This window comes from Paramacrobiotus metropolitanus, unplaced genomic scaffold (assembly GCF_019649055.1).
Source record: "Paramacrobiotus metropolitanus isolate TYO unplaced genomic scaffold, Prichtersi_v1.0 Parri_scaffold0000017, whole genome shotgun sequence".
Lineage (NCBI taxonomy): Eukaryota > Metazoa > Tardigrada > Eutardigrada > Parachela > Macrobiotidae > Paramacrobiotus > Paramacrobiotus metropolitanus.
In genome coordinates, this window is record NW_026570237.1 from 1,271,871 (window position 1) to 1,285,771 (window position 13,901).

Here is a 13,901-nt window from a genome sequence, read left to right on the forward strand (position 1 = left end):
ATCCATTGGAAGTTGTTGCTTTTCAGTGCCTAAGCGCAAGCCCAAACACGAAAATAATTAATACTACTGTATTTGAAATTAGAAATTTTAGCTTTTATCAAAAGGAGGGCTTAAAAGCAAAGCGCAGAGCGTATCGACCCTGATAACAGGTACCCGATTTTCTGTTATTATGGTTAAGATTTTATTATTGTTAGAATCTGACTAGCGTGTGAAACATTTTGTGAATTGTAAAAGGTACCACATATCGACATATGCCTCGTTTAAGAAGAAGAATTGAAGATGAATTTCTCTCGCTCGTACTAACTTTTATTTTGACCAAATAACAAATGAACCTTTTTTCAGATACCTTTCCATATGTTACACTTTCAGACCAGCAATGGAAGCATTACAAAACTGTTTTTTGTTTAAAATGAAAAGTCAAGGACCGTTTTGTCCTACCGAAACATGCTTACAAAGAATTCTAAAATATCAATAAATTATCTCTTCCACTTAAGGAAAGCCTTTCGACAACACTAACATGAGCACTCGGGTTAAGACTATGGTTAAAACTAAGATCAACAATCAGGTTTTCACTTTGATCAGAACTAACGTTAGCACTCAGGTTATGGCTCCGGTCAAATTAAGAAGTGGGCCGGTACAAGGTACCAAATTCGTGTACATGCACGAAAAGTTAACTTTGCGCACTCCCAAACACATTTTAGTTTTATTTTATGACATTCTGTTGCCAGATGATTTGTATACACGTTATGGCTGTTTGAAAATTCCAAAAGTTTACCTGCATTCCGGTGTACCAAAGTCTCATTATGGACCGATCTACTTCAAATTTTGCACATAAATGCACACGGTCTTTCGTGTTTACAGCGATCTAGACTTTCATGATTTGCTTAAAATCTTAAAATGAATTTTAGAATTTTTGAAAGTCATTTTAAAATTCGAAAAACATGCTAGATCAGTGGATCGGTGTAAAAACGATATTCATAGCCAGGTGCTCCCGAACCGGATGTTGCGCGCGCGGTTTTCACGCCCGTGTATACAAGTCATCTGGCTACAGAATGTCATAAAATAAAACCAAAATGTGTTTGGGAGTGCGCAAAGTTAACTTTTCGTGCATGTACACGAATTTGGTACCTTGTACCGGCCCACTTCCTTAATTTGACCGGAGCGCAACCCGAGTGCTAACGTTAGTTCTGATCAAAGTAAACCTGATTGTTGATCTTAGTTTTAACCATAGTCTTAACCCGAGTGCTCATGTTAGTGTTGTCGAAGGCTTTCCTTAAGTGGAAGAGATAATTTATTGATATTTTAGAATTCTTTGTAAGCATGTTTCGGTAGGACAAAACGGTCCTTGACTTTTCATTTTAAACAAAAAACAGTTTTGTAATGCTTCCATTGCTGGTCTGAAAGTGTAACATATGGAAAGGTATCTGAAAAAGGTTCATTTGTTATTTGGTCAAAATAAAAGTTAGTACGAGCGAGAGAAATTCATCTTCAATTCTTCTTCTTAAACGAGGCATATGTCGATATGTGGTACCTTTACAATTCACAAAATGTTTCACACGCTAGTCAGATTCTAACAATAATGAAATCTTAACCATAATAACAGAAAATCGGGTACCTGTTATCAGGGTCGATACGCTCTTCGCTTTGCTGCCCTCCTTTGATAAAAACTAAAATTTCTAATTTCAAATACAGTAATATTAATTATTTTTGTGCTTGGGCTTGCGCTTAGGCACTGAAAAGCAACAACTTCCAATGGATTTTGTGGCAGATTGGATGTGTAAATGCTGCCACTGAGCACGACGCTAAAGTCCATAAAATGAACCGAATTGCGTGAATAGCGCCCATCCAATCCCTCCAGGAGGATTAGATCAGCCGTGATGTTTAGGTCTTGTCCGAGTTGCCTGACTTGCCTCCCAATGCCGGCAATCTTGTCTCCACATCTTTTGCCTTCAGACGACAGCGGTGCTCTCATGATTTCGTCGTTTATTGTGAGTGCTGTTGTAAACTTGAACTGCATTTCGCAATTGGATTATCCTTCTGATGGTGAGAAAAAGTGAGCGGTTTGCAGTGCATGTTAGGTGGAAGCGGAAATCGGCAATGATCGTGTGCAGGTTAAGACGCGTAACCACTGACCATGGTGAGAAACTAACCGGTAAGTACTGATAATGCAGTCACTTGCAGTGCAGTGGCACACACTGCGAATGAGCTGTTAATGATGACAGATACAATCTGACTACAGCATGCAACTGGAGGTACATACGAGTGCTTTTAAAACAGCCAAAATTTTTGCTTCTGGAAACGATATCGGTAGATTGAGAAAAGAAAGCATTTGTCACATTTTTTCACGTCGTGCCGCTCGCCGATGTTCCATAAAGTAAATTTTCGCACGAAGTCTGATCCATCAGCTAACAATTGTAAGAGTACTAAGACCGCCTGATGAGGCATCTGGAAACAATGATTTAATACTGCAGCAGACAACGTTTTATCACGAACATCGACAATGCAACAAAATTCTTTCTGCAATTCCGCAAGCAATATACCCGTAATTCAGTGCAACCGCATGTAGGCGTTTCTCGTGATGTGATCCATGCCGTATTGATAATACCTAATCTTCTAAAGCAGCAAACAAAACTGTTAACAATCCAAAAACTCCTATAAAACAAACTCTTTGGTCAGCCGTTGCAGCAGCAGTCGGCAGGAAGTGAGCATAAAACGAAACCACCACACTGGCTCAAGAGGACGCGGAAGTTTCGCTGGATGCGTCACTGTCAGGAGTGTACAGGGATTCGTCGCTGCTGCTTTCATGGCCAGACTCACCCACATCTACAAAATTCTCCCGTGAAATATAAGTCTGGTAAAACATAACGGAAAAGAGCGACCGAAATAATTAATAACAAATTAACAATTAATCAAGTAGTAGTGAACGTCAAACCGTTCACTGTCCCGTATAACATAATTATTTAACTTCAGTCGTAACTCGTACAGTAAACATGTTATCGATATGTTTCAGACTTATACATTGTGCAGTATTATGCCTCTTTGTCTGTTAATTTATTTACTTGTATTGCTCGTGACAAGCAAGCTGTGCTACAAAGCATAACCGACCTTTTGCTTCATCCAGTCCCCGATCTTTTTCGTGGGCAATGACGATGGACGGAGCCTGCAGTATTTCTGGCGAAGATTCCCGGTAGACTACTAAATTATCCTCCATAGCGGACGATGAGTGATTGCGTCGCACGTGGCCCGGCAGGTGACCAAACCAGCGATTACACTCTGAGCATTTATCCGTCGTCCTCCCGTGTTGGTCCACATGTTCCACCAGCTCCCTCAAGGTTTTGCACGATTTGTTACAATGTGGACATCTCCGTTCGCGGGGATGGCGCATTCCGACACCTACGATGCTCCCGTGTTGTAAAACGTGCAACTGATGCAGCGCTTCCGTTGTGAACCGCATTCCGCATTCGTGGCAAGTAAAGCTCTTAATGAACGTCAGATTGAGGTGCGTCTGTAACAGGACAAGATAACCTCTTTTAAAATTAGTATAGCAACTTTTTTGGATAAACAACCAGGGCTGTAATGTGCAAATTGCGGTGGTTCAAACATCCTGGTACTTTATGAAACTGTTTTTGCTTATAAGTACGAAGCTGATTTACGCCAGTTTTACGCCATATAAAAAAGCTACTATTTCATGTACCTTCTGGTGCTCGGACAGATCGGACTTATGTTCAAACTCTTTTCCACAATCCTGACAAGGATAGTGTTCACTTGAACTCTTGTTGTTAGTGCTGGAAGATCTCAACAATCCAGCATCGGTGGTATCAGGGCTACTCGAACACTCCAGCTGTGCCGATGACCGGCAATTTCCAAGTCGCAGGTGTGCATCCAGATTGTCAAACCACTCATCACAAGAGCGACATTTTTCCGTGGGTCGCCCATGTTCCTCCACGTGGTCCATTAGCTCCTGCCACTCGTCAAATACGTCCCCGCATTTCGGACAGGTCAACTCTTTTTCTACATTGTTGCCACTAGGATTCCCCTTGTGTTTCAGACGGTGCAGCTGGCTCAGCATGTGCGATCGAAATCGCAAACCACATTTTTCGCATGTCAGACTATCGTTCACCCGCGTCGCTGGCTGATGAAACTGAAATAGCCCTCGTGTAAACCAAATCCCACGCTAAGTGTTCAAATTTTTGAATGAAACTAACGAACCTTTTCGTGAGCCCGCAAAGCACTCTGTAGTGGAAAGCTGCTATCACATAGTGGAAAGCCATCTTGCTGATGGTCTTGGCGAAGATGCGCCTTTAGTGCCGCAAAACGTTGACCGCACAAGGGACATTTGCGCGCCGCGACACCATGGACTTCAATGTGCATCAACAATTTCTCCAGTTTGGCAAACTGTTCACCACACTGCAGACAGGTTCGGAAATTCTGCACCCATCTTGCGGAATAACTGTCCCCGTGCTGCATCTTTGGAAGGATAAAGGATCCAGCATTTTCTCGCCGCAGTGGTCAGCAAAGGACTCTTCCTTAATAACACTGTCAGGCATTCTTCTCTCAGCCTCGACACCTGAAATTTATAAAATCCTGTATCCAACGTAAAACTTACCAAAATGCAGTTAAGCAAAAAATTTATTCACACAACACTGTACCAGACATTTCGCCATCCGAATCGACATCCTGAGGTGTTACGGGATTAAGAAGATCCAAATACTGTCTGGAGTACCACACGCGCAGTTCTTCGTGCGGGGAGATGGTTCGGCTTGTGACGAAGACGATCTCGCATCCGCGCGCGAACACCAGCAAATTGCTCGCTTCCACGCTGTCCGCCAGTCGCACGTGCTTCATCCAGTTGCAGAGGTAATCCGAATCCAGCTGGTACTGCTTTCGCTTGGCTTCCTCGCCCAAATCGGAAACATCCACATATCGGGCTTTCTCGTCGTCACTGAACACGGTTGGAGCGATCAACGGGCCGAATACCGTGTGCCGCATTACTGCTTCCCTCACGTAAACAGTTTTACCTAAATACAGCCCATCGTTAGTTTATCACCAATGCATAAGAAATAATCCGTAAAGTAATCTCTTACCAGTCGGCGATTCATCACAGACGTCCATATACAAGACTTTCGGCAAGCTGCTTGTAGCCATTGGTATGACCGGTTCATCAGGAATACTGTCGGAATGTATCCAACATGGCGTTTGCATCAACTTGCAACATGGTTCACAGTCTGCAACGGCATAAAATAATGACAAAAATATTTACAAAAACAATAAGTTTGTCCATACAGATAAAGGTATCACAGGGCGGTGCAGATGCGGTACTAACTGTCGGCGTCTGGATGACGTCTCGGCTGCTGGCTGCGGGAAAAGTAACAGTCGGCAGCGAAGGTGTCACTAGCGCTACAAGAGAGAGAATATTCACCCGTAGCCCAATTCATTATAACATGTATCTTACGAGGATCGAAAGAGAATTCTCTTCGTTTTCCTCTCCTGGCAGACCGTTGCACGACGCGATCGGTAAACTTGGCAGATAGGATGCATTAGCGTCCGTAGATCCTGAAGGTGCGTTAGTGTCCAGTGGGACATTATCGCTCACATGCAAGTGCCACCGCAAATCATCCATTTCAGTAGCGTTGGGGGCGTCATTGGCGTCTAAAGGAAGTCCGGCGTCTGGTGCAGCCACGTCACCCTCCTTGCATGCACGTTGTTCCTCGGAAATTTCAGGAGTCGGGCTGGAGAAAAAGCTTGGCGTTTTAATGGAGGGGCACCGCAGTGGGCTTTAAAATCAGTTTAGACGTGTTCCATGTCTGCCACCTCCAATCCTCTGGTTTAAAGTGATTTTCACACACCAGCAACCCAAAAGAGAACACAAACTCGGGATTCAATTCTCGGCAAGCCGCAATCCAAAGCTTCCACTGCACAGTCAGTTTGGGGAAGGGAAAAAATGTCAGCCTTTCCGACCGTTTACATAGTTCTGTCGACCGCCACCAACCGCATATACAGCAGCACTGTATTTCATCAAGGGGAATTGTTGGATTAATTGGGGTTCGGAATTTTTCCACACATTCCAGCTGTGATGGAACGGCACTCTGCTTTAGACCGGATGAGGCGAGGCGCCTTATTTTCGCTACACTTTGTGGGAAATCTCGAGTGGTGAAGTGCCGGCTGCACACCATATCGTCTCCTCGACATGGCGCCCAGGAAACTGCACACTGCATGCAGCTTATCCATTTATCCCGACGCGCCTCATCCACGGGAAAACGCGTGTACGTTATCCTACCCGAGCCCAGCTCCTCGGGAGGTATGCGGCATCCCGGCACACAGCAAACCTCGCTCTTTTTTCCCACTTTCCCTTCCCCTTTTTTGCGTCTAGATCTGGTGCCAAAACGCGGCCTGCGCTTTGGAACTGCACTGGCCTTTAATATCCCACAACCCGAGCCCAGCTCAAAGTCCTCCGCATCAAAATGGTTCTGGCACACCAGCGACTGCTCCGTATCCATCTGGTGTCGGGTCAGATCCGGCAGACAGTTGATCCACTTCGACCTGAGATGGATATCCTTCGGGAAAGGGTAGAACATGAGTATTTCCGACGGCTTTGTCCAGCCATTCCGTTTAGCACCACACGCAAGACAGGTCCGCACGTCGCAGACCTTCGTCTGCGCTTTCGCAGCCTCTCCGTCGCGTACTCCGGAAAAGTGGAATGCAGCAATACAGGCGGATCGAAACGGCACAACACCATCCCTCAAGGTTGTTAACGGCGCTTTTCTGATATTTCCACTAATTCTGCAGACTTCCCAATCGGAGCGGTGGAAATGCTGGCTGCAGATGTAGGAGGGCGGCTGCGGCTGCCAGAACGCCGTGCAGCGGATTTGCTTGACCCAGGTGTCGTACAGCTCGTGATCAGGCAGCAGAAAGGGAAACAGGACGGTTCCGGAAGCGTTCCGCGATGTAATCAGGCAACCAGGAACGCAGCAAATTTGCACAGTATCCGCATCCACGACAGCGCTCGCCGGTTTCGCCGAGGAACATGGAGAAACCAAGGCAACCTTAACGCCGCGCTCAAGTTCGTTCGCGGAGTTAGAGGAAGGAGCAACCGCAGCAGATTGAGGCGGCAGCGGGAGAGGTTTGGCAGCAACCGCTTGGTCGCTCGATTGAGGTCGAAAAAGGATATCGGGAGACGGAAAGTACAACATCGGTGCAGGCGATGCAAGTGGAGCAACACACGCTTCAGCCATGCGCGGTGTAGCCTTTGGGCTGGCTGTGCAGCGTTCGATTGTTTCCTTATCAACACGAGCTGCCTTCGTGGGCGGAAGTTCCAAAGTCGACAAACAGCTGTCCGCGCTGCGCTTCTTCGAACCTGCAATGATATCCGAAAGTAAAAAATTTTCTCTGAAATCTGTATCACTGCCAATACACGAACAGAACAAACCATGCTAGTTATGCCAGCTAAAGTTGAATTCGAAGTAAAAAGCGCTCACTGACTAAGTTGTGCTGGCATCGCTGAGTAACAAACGGAGCAGCAGACAAACTGCATAAAAACTGGCCAGTGTCAAATATACGAGTACGCAATAAAAATAAATATTTAAAAAAATATACGAGTACGCAATAAAAATAAATCAGCATTTAGCAATGTTGCATACGAACTGAAGCATTATTTTAATTGTTTTAATTACCAAATTTTTGATTGATTAATAAACCAGAAAGACTTGATATTTTGAATCGCAATTTATTAAATCTAAAGCGATTAATCCAAATAGCGCCGTCTGCTGTATTACACGAGCACTTACTGGCAACAGCGATTTCTGGGCTGTCTGGACGAGGAACGGATTCGACTGGGCGATGCATCTTCAAGACACCTTGAGAGAAAAAGCAATACAGAAAAACTATTCACTAAACTGAGAGCTTTTAATGCAAATAATTCAAGCTAAAATTACTAAATCAACTAAATTTCAAGTACATTACTACATTTCAAAGATAAAGCACTAGATCGAAGATCACAAGGTAAAAGATTACTCGAAGCGCCGATTTCCGGGCTGTCTGGTCGCGGAACAGACCCCACGGGCGGTTGCAAGCTGCGCGGGATGCCTTCGAAGAGACTCGGCAGCGCATCGTGTTTGAGACGTCTCTCCGTCTTCTCGCAGTCCTCGGCTGACGGCACGGTGAGGATATCCGCGGAGCAAAAGTGTCGGCTGCAGATCGTACTAGCTGCGGAAGGAGTCCAGCCTTTTGGACGGAGAGTGCGTTCAATCCAGACGGGATAGCGCGGGTCGCTCGGATGCGGGAAAGCGAAGAAACACACGCTGCGCATCGAACGCGATGGCTCTGACAAGGGACACTGCAACACGCAACACACATCGCCGTCCGCCATTCTGCGATGTTATCGGTAGAATGCAGGGTTAACCATATAAATGATGCAATGGAATCAAACAGCGCGAGAGGACGGAAATTTCTTCGTTCCGCTCGAAAGCCAGTGCAAGGGAACAGTGGCAGTCAACACGATCCCGATAAACAAATGTGCCGCCAGACGCCAGTCGCCGTGCGTGATAAACGGAAAACTACTGTAAATCTCACACAATCGTGAGAAGAGAAAGATTGAAAGAGTGATGAGATCCAACTTCAAAATACATAATAATGCAGTGAATTTAAGTTTGCGATGAAACTTTTCAGAAAACCAGATCTGAGATTTCGAACGAACAACAAAATACGTTCGTTGCAGATCGCAGAATGTTCGTGGGTTATAGAAACCACCCAACGGGTGGCAGCAAACAACTTCCGCGCATACGTCACTGCGGCAGTGCTTGCGAGACTAGGGTAGTCAGCACAAAACAAACAGTTCAAGTGAAACCGATGTGTTTAAATAAATTTCAATTCTAGTAATTACCGAATAAACCATAACTGAATATGTAAGAATATGTTGATCATAAATACCAAAAATCAGACCTAATAACTACCTATGTGTATGGAAGCAGAAGTAGCAGCATCGGTACAGAAAATGTGCAGAGTGCCGGCATCAAACGGGGCAATTTTCGAGAAGGCACAATAATGACAATACTTTGATCGTGTCATTAGTCATGCTTCCCATCTGAGTATCTACAGTCTACAGATATATTTTTTTCTTTATAATTGTCTTTAGTCGATCATACCGTACACATAAAGCCTCAGCGCAGAATTCGGTATTCCGACTTGTGTGACGGTATAGTTGTACCGTATGCACTTGCAGACCGTTTTTTTGCTGATTCCTGTTTTCTCGACAGTTAGCTGTTAGTGTCAAAAACGAAAGTTGAAAGTTTATTAGAATCATACGCGTTATACTGACACATGAAGTGAAATACCGTGCATGCAGCATGCCTTGAAACGGCGTAATCTCGCGATCACTACACTGAAGCACATTCAACTCGTCCGAGAAAATCATCAAAGAGAGAGATTATTAGCTTCAGTTAACCGCTACCACCAGAAAAAGGTAGCGGCATTTCCGGATGAAATTTGTTTAAATGCCGCAGATACCGTCCCTCTCGCAGGAATCCCACTTGGCACTTGTCGCACTTCAGCGGGAATTCCTCCAGCAACATGCGTTTGCGCGGCGCCACATAGTTCACTTTTTTCAGGTATTTCGTCTGTGACTGCTGCATTCTCTGTCGTCCGCCGACCGTATGCGCAAAGGCCACGTGATTACGCATGGTCTCGCGCAGCCGGAACTTCTTCCCACACACCGTGCATTCGTGAGAGAAGTCCCGTCGGGTGTGCTGAATCTGCATATGCTGATACAGATCGATTTTATTTCTAAAAATTTTACCACACACAGTACAGGTGCAGATAGATCGGACGTCGTGATGGTTACGGTAATGCCCGGTTAGTCGGCGAAAGGTGGCGAAGGTGGCATCACAACTAGGACAGTGAAACCCGTCCGCCTGTTTGTGGGTTAACGCGTGCCGGCCCAGAGGTATCCAGCCCTCAAAGATTTCCGCACAAATCAGGCATTTGGGAACTTTATGGATCTGCAAAGGCGGGAATATAAGTTAGAATAGAATTGCTTGATGGATCTGCAAAGACCACAATTAGGTACGAAGGGGAAAAAAGGCAAAATGAATGTTACAAAATAAAACACCAAGAATGAAAAAGTAAAACTGTGTTGTCCTGTCATATCGCATCAGAATAATAACTACTCCGTCTACTCATACGAAAATACAGTAACAGCAAATTACATGATGGATCTGTGAAGACGAACAGTACCAGTACATATTATAAGTGAAATCGGTTAACCAGAAAAAACGGAAAAATAAAGAGAAACACATAAACTGAATAAACACAATACCAAAAATAAGGCGAATAAAAATAAGTATCGCAGCATACCGGAACTGGAAGTGTGATAATGCAATGAGCGTGTTGTGTCACAAGTTTACAATCCCATCTCGTATTAAACAAATCGAGGGCAAATTCTTCATTTGTATTTTACTGTGCGAAACTTTTTCACTATCTCGCATTCACGGCGCGAAAAATTCGTGGCATGAGGCATAAAATTGTTAATAGCGTGGTAAAATATTAAAAACAATAAGTACACCTTGCAAAGAGAAAACAGTACACTACCTGGATATGGGCTCGATGTTTAATTTCTGAGGGGAACACTTGCTGGCAAACATCACAAGTATATTCCGCAGCATCGTCCATGTCGCCACTCGGGTGATTGCCCTTCATGTGGCGGCTCAGCAGATGGGCAACAATGAACTTTTTACATACCGGACACTGTTCTTTCTTCGTATACGGCTTTCCGTGTCCCTCCACGTGCTTAAAGAGATCGGGAAGACTTTCGAACCGCTCTGAGCAATCAGGACAAACATTATCGCCAGTATCTTTATTTCCATCAGGTTCTGTCGCATCGTCATGAAAGCGCTGATGAAGCTGCATCAGAGCTTCCGTCTGGAAATGTTTGCGGCAAATTTCACAGGGATACTTCACCAGTGCGGTCGGATCTCGAAAGAACTTGCTGACGACTTTTCCGGTTTCCGCCGATACCGGCTTCGGTCGTATTCGTTTTAACGATTTTAGTTTCTCTAACGGTATGCCTAATTCCTTAGCTTGATCATTTAGATCAACGGCAGAGGGAGTCACTTTCATCCGTACAACTTTTACCAGCTTCGGTATTCCGAGTTCCGTTGTCGGATTAGGCTGATCAGCTGCGGAAGCAGTCGCTTCCGTACTGCAGTTTTGTGGTCTTTTTTCTTTGACCGCTTCCGCTCTGATTTCTTTCCGCTTACGCTTTCTGGAATTACCCTTTTCAGTCAAGTCAGTACAACAATCGTTTCCGCAAAATGTTTCCGCTTTAAAGAGGACCGCATCTGACGTCCAGTATGGAACCACATCCGAGGAGGCTTCCACGGATATTGCGTGTTCATCTTCAGTATCCCCAGGTTCATGCAGTGCACTATCGATTTCTGGACTGAGGGAACGATCAGGAATATCCGGTTCATCAGCACCGTCGCAAATGGGAACTGCATCCACAGCTACGCCACAAACCAAATTATTCTCGTGATCCACAACGGGAATGTTAGAATTCTGCTCCAACAGCGCGGTGGGGGCGTTCTCAAGAACTTCTTGACTTATGGGGATATTTTGATCGCTAGTAATGGCGGGTGCAACGTGGTGCACTAATTTTCCAAATAACGGATGCCTAGGCAGTGTACCAACAGTTTCTGCATATTTTTGCGAATAGCACAGCTTCAGCTCAGTTCCCGGCTTGATGTCCTTGGTTGTGACGAAGAAGATCTGATTGTCCCGGATAGCCACTGCCACATTCTGCTCCTTGGGATCGTCCGCAAAGTGAACGTATTTCATCCAGTTGCAGGCGTAGTCCGACTCCAGATGGTAGCACTGCCGGTAGTCTTTGCCGGGGACGATAAATTTACCGCCCATGCGACTGCAGAGCACACCGCGCATTGGTCCGAATACTGAGTGGGAATGAAGGAAGGAGCGCGCAGACACTCCAGTCGGTGCGTCTGTCGAATACACGAAATTAACGCACTTCACCTCCTTAATACGCCACATCGCCCATATCGATTAAATCAATCTGACATCTATCTGACAGATCTGACTACTGTCAGTTTTTGTCGTCCTATTTTTGCTGTTTTGATTTCCAGATCACAGTATATTCTCAATGCGAAATTTGCATGCAAATAATGACGTAATTCCGTTAAACTGAAACGCCCGCATAATTTTGTAGTTTCCGCAAATTGCAATCATTTTACTTCAACAAATCAGTGAAACAAGTATGCTGTGAGTAATGAAACTGTACCAGGATACTCATCCGCCGCAATGAATCGTAATACCGATGGAAGGCTAGCTTTTGCCAGCGGGACTGTTTGCCGGTCCTTATAGCGCTTCGTGTGCTGCCAACAAGGTTCCGGTCCAAAAATTTCACATTCTGGGCAGTCTACAAATAAACAATTCAAAAAATTTCCAACGCAGCTAAGCACCTTTAAATGTTTTGCACGTAAACAGTACGCCATAGACAGGCGACCGGAAAGAATAGTGTATCTCCGTAAGTACTACTTACATATGCTGCTACCGCAAAGGTTCTCCTTTTCTTCGGCGGAAGGCAACGTTTGACTAGGAATGACCAGACGCGAAGGTCCAAACGGGACATCAACTGCAATAATCGTAACACTAGAAAGCTATAAAATCACACTACACCGCAGAGAAGTATCGGAAAATTCAAAATTAATTTTCTTTAAATACTTAATTTCACATTGCAATAAGCCCAAATGGCATAATACAAATGCATCAAATAAAGCATGAGAGTTGTAGTGCAATGGTTATCTAACTTCATGGTATCCACGGACCACTTCTATAGATAAATACATAATAAGATTTAACATTCTACAGTCGAAGTTTACTATCTTATCTCAGTTTCTTTTTAAAAACATTTTCCGGTCTACAGGTAGTGCATAGAGACTAATTAAAATGTTACAAAATTTAAATTTATTTAAATTTAAAAGTTAAATCACACTGATAAGTCGACTAACCCGCATTCGGCAGTCCGTTACTGTAGACTCGCATCTGCGCGTTGAGACATTCCATATCCTCATCACCAGCTTCACATTCCGCATCCGCTCCATCCTTCTCTTCCGCCGTGGCCACCGTTAACGACGGCACCGCAAACCACGTCAGCCGTTTCCTCTCCTTTCCATTCCGCAGCAACGGCAGACGGAAATACTGAGCTGCAAAATGCTGCTGGCACACGAACGACGCGGAACGCAACTCAAAGTCCTCCTTTCCCTGGCGACACACATCCACCCATTTCTTCCGCCGCACAGCATCCTTAGGGAATTTGAAGACTGCGCGTTTTTTGTCCTTGGTGTCGGATAAGCGATACGTGCAGAGAACGCACTGATCATCCGCGGATGTTGAGGGTTGTGGGTTTTCACCAGTCAAATCCGTCACAAGACTCACAACTTGGGACGAAACTGGTTGGAGAAGTTCGAGGATATTGGAAACTTCTGCGGGTGGAGCGGGGACGCTGGCACCAGGTTTGGGTTTGATGGGAACGAACGAGGAGACTGGGGGTGGCGGGAGAGACGAAGGAGATGATGGATCCGAGGGTGCAGCTGAGCAGACGATAAAGTACTGCAGCTCTCCCGTCGGAGTCCGGTTGGCAATAACGCTTTGCAACATGCTGTGGTCTGGTCGCTGCGCGGATCGGGTGGCTGTACGAAATAAAGACAGACAATTATTCAGTGGACTTCTGCTATAAAAAACCAATCGAACGATTAAAGTGAAAGGCCAAGGGCGCTCAAAACGCTGAACTGAGAAGGAAATACTGTTGCTCCGTTTGAAACGATGGGCCGTAATGGCAGCCGCCTTCGAGCGCCTGTTTGTAAAGATTGTTGCGCGTTTGGTAGTTTTCCTGTTTC

At 45.1% G+C, this 13,901-nt stretch overlaps 4 protein-coding genes across 4 annotated transcripts; all 4 read right to left on the reverse strand.

Moving 5' to 3' along the window:
• Positions 1-2,731: 2,731 nt before the first annotated feature.
• On the reverse strand, positions 2,732-4,069 carry LOC129585550 (zinc finger protein 134-like). The gene is made up of 3 exons (XM_055478267.1): positions 3,695-4,069; positions 3,106-3,505; positions 2,732-2,823 (listed from the first exon to the last, which is right to left on the reverse strand). Exons 1-3 carry the CDS (start codon positions 4,067-4,069, stop codon positions 2,732-2,734), a joined length of 867 nt encoding a protein of 288 aa, XP_055334242.1.
• Positions 4,070-4,228: 159 nt separating this feature from the next.
• On the reverse strand, positions 4,229-5,586 carry LOC129585508 (PR domain zinc finger protein 10-like). Its single transcript, XM_055478215.1, has 5 exons — positions 5,453-5,586; positions 5,324-5,397; positions 5,085-5,225; positions 4,650-5,018; positions 4,229-4,567 (listed from the first exon to the last, which is right to left on the reverse strand). The coding sequence occupies exons 1-5, from the start codon at positions 5,581-5,583 to the stop codon at positions 4,371-4,373; spliced, it is 912 nt and encodes a 303-aa protein (XP_055334190.1). The 5' UTR covers positions 5,584-5,586; the 3' UTR covers positions 4,229-4,370.
• Positions 5,587-5,750: 164 nt separating this feature from the next.
• On the reverse strand, positions 5,751-8,671 carry LOC129585467 (uncharacterized). The gene is made up of 3 exons (XM_055478151.1): positions 8,011-8,671; positions 7,785-7,853; positions 5,751-7,354 (listed from the first exon to the last, which is right to left on the reverse strand). The coding sequence occupies exons 1-3, from the start codon at positions 8,363-8,365 to the stop codon at positions 5,751-5,753; spliced, it is 2,028 nt and encodes a 675-aa protein (XP_055334126.1). The 5' UTR covers positions 8,366-8,671.
• A 576-nt stretch (positions 8,672-9,247) lies between these two features.
• Positions 9,248-13,827, reverse strand: LOC129585460 (PR domain zinc finger protein 15-like). The gene is made up of 5 exons (XM_055478141.1): positions 13,014-13,827; positions 12,545-12,637; positions 12,284-12,421; positions 10,582-11,987; positions 9,248-9,992 (listed from the first exon to the last, which is right to left on the reverse strand). The coding sequence occupies exons 1-5, from the start codon at positions 13,660-13,662 to the stop codon at positions 9,435-9,437; spliced, it is 2,844 nt and encodes a 947-aa protein (XP_055334116.1). The 5' UTR covers positions 13,663-13,827; the 3' UTR covers positions 9,248-9,434.
• Between the last annotated feature and the right edge of the window lie 74 nt (positions 13,828-13,901).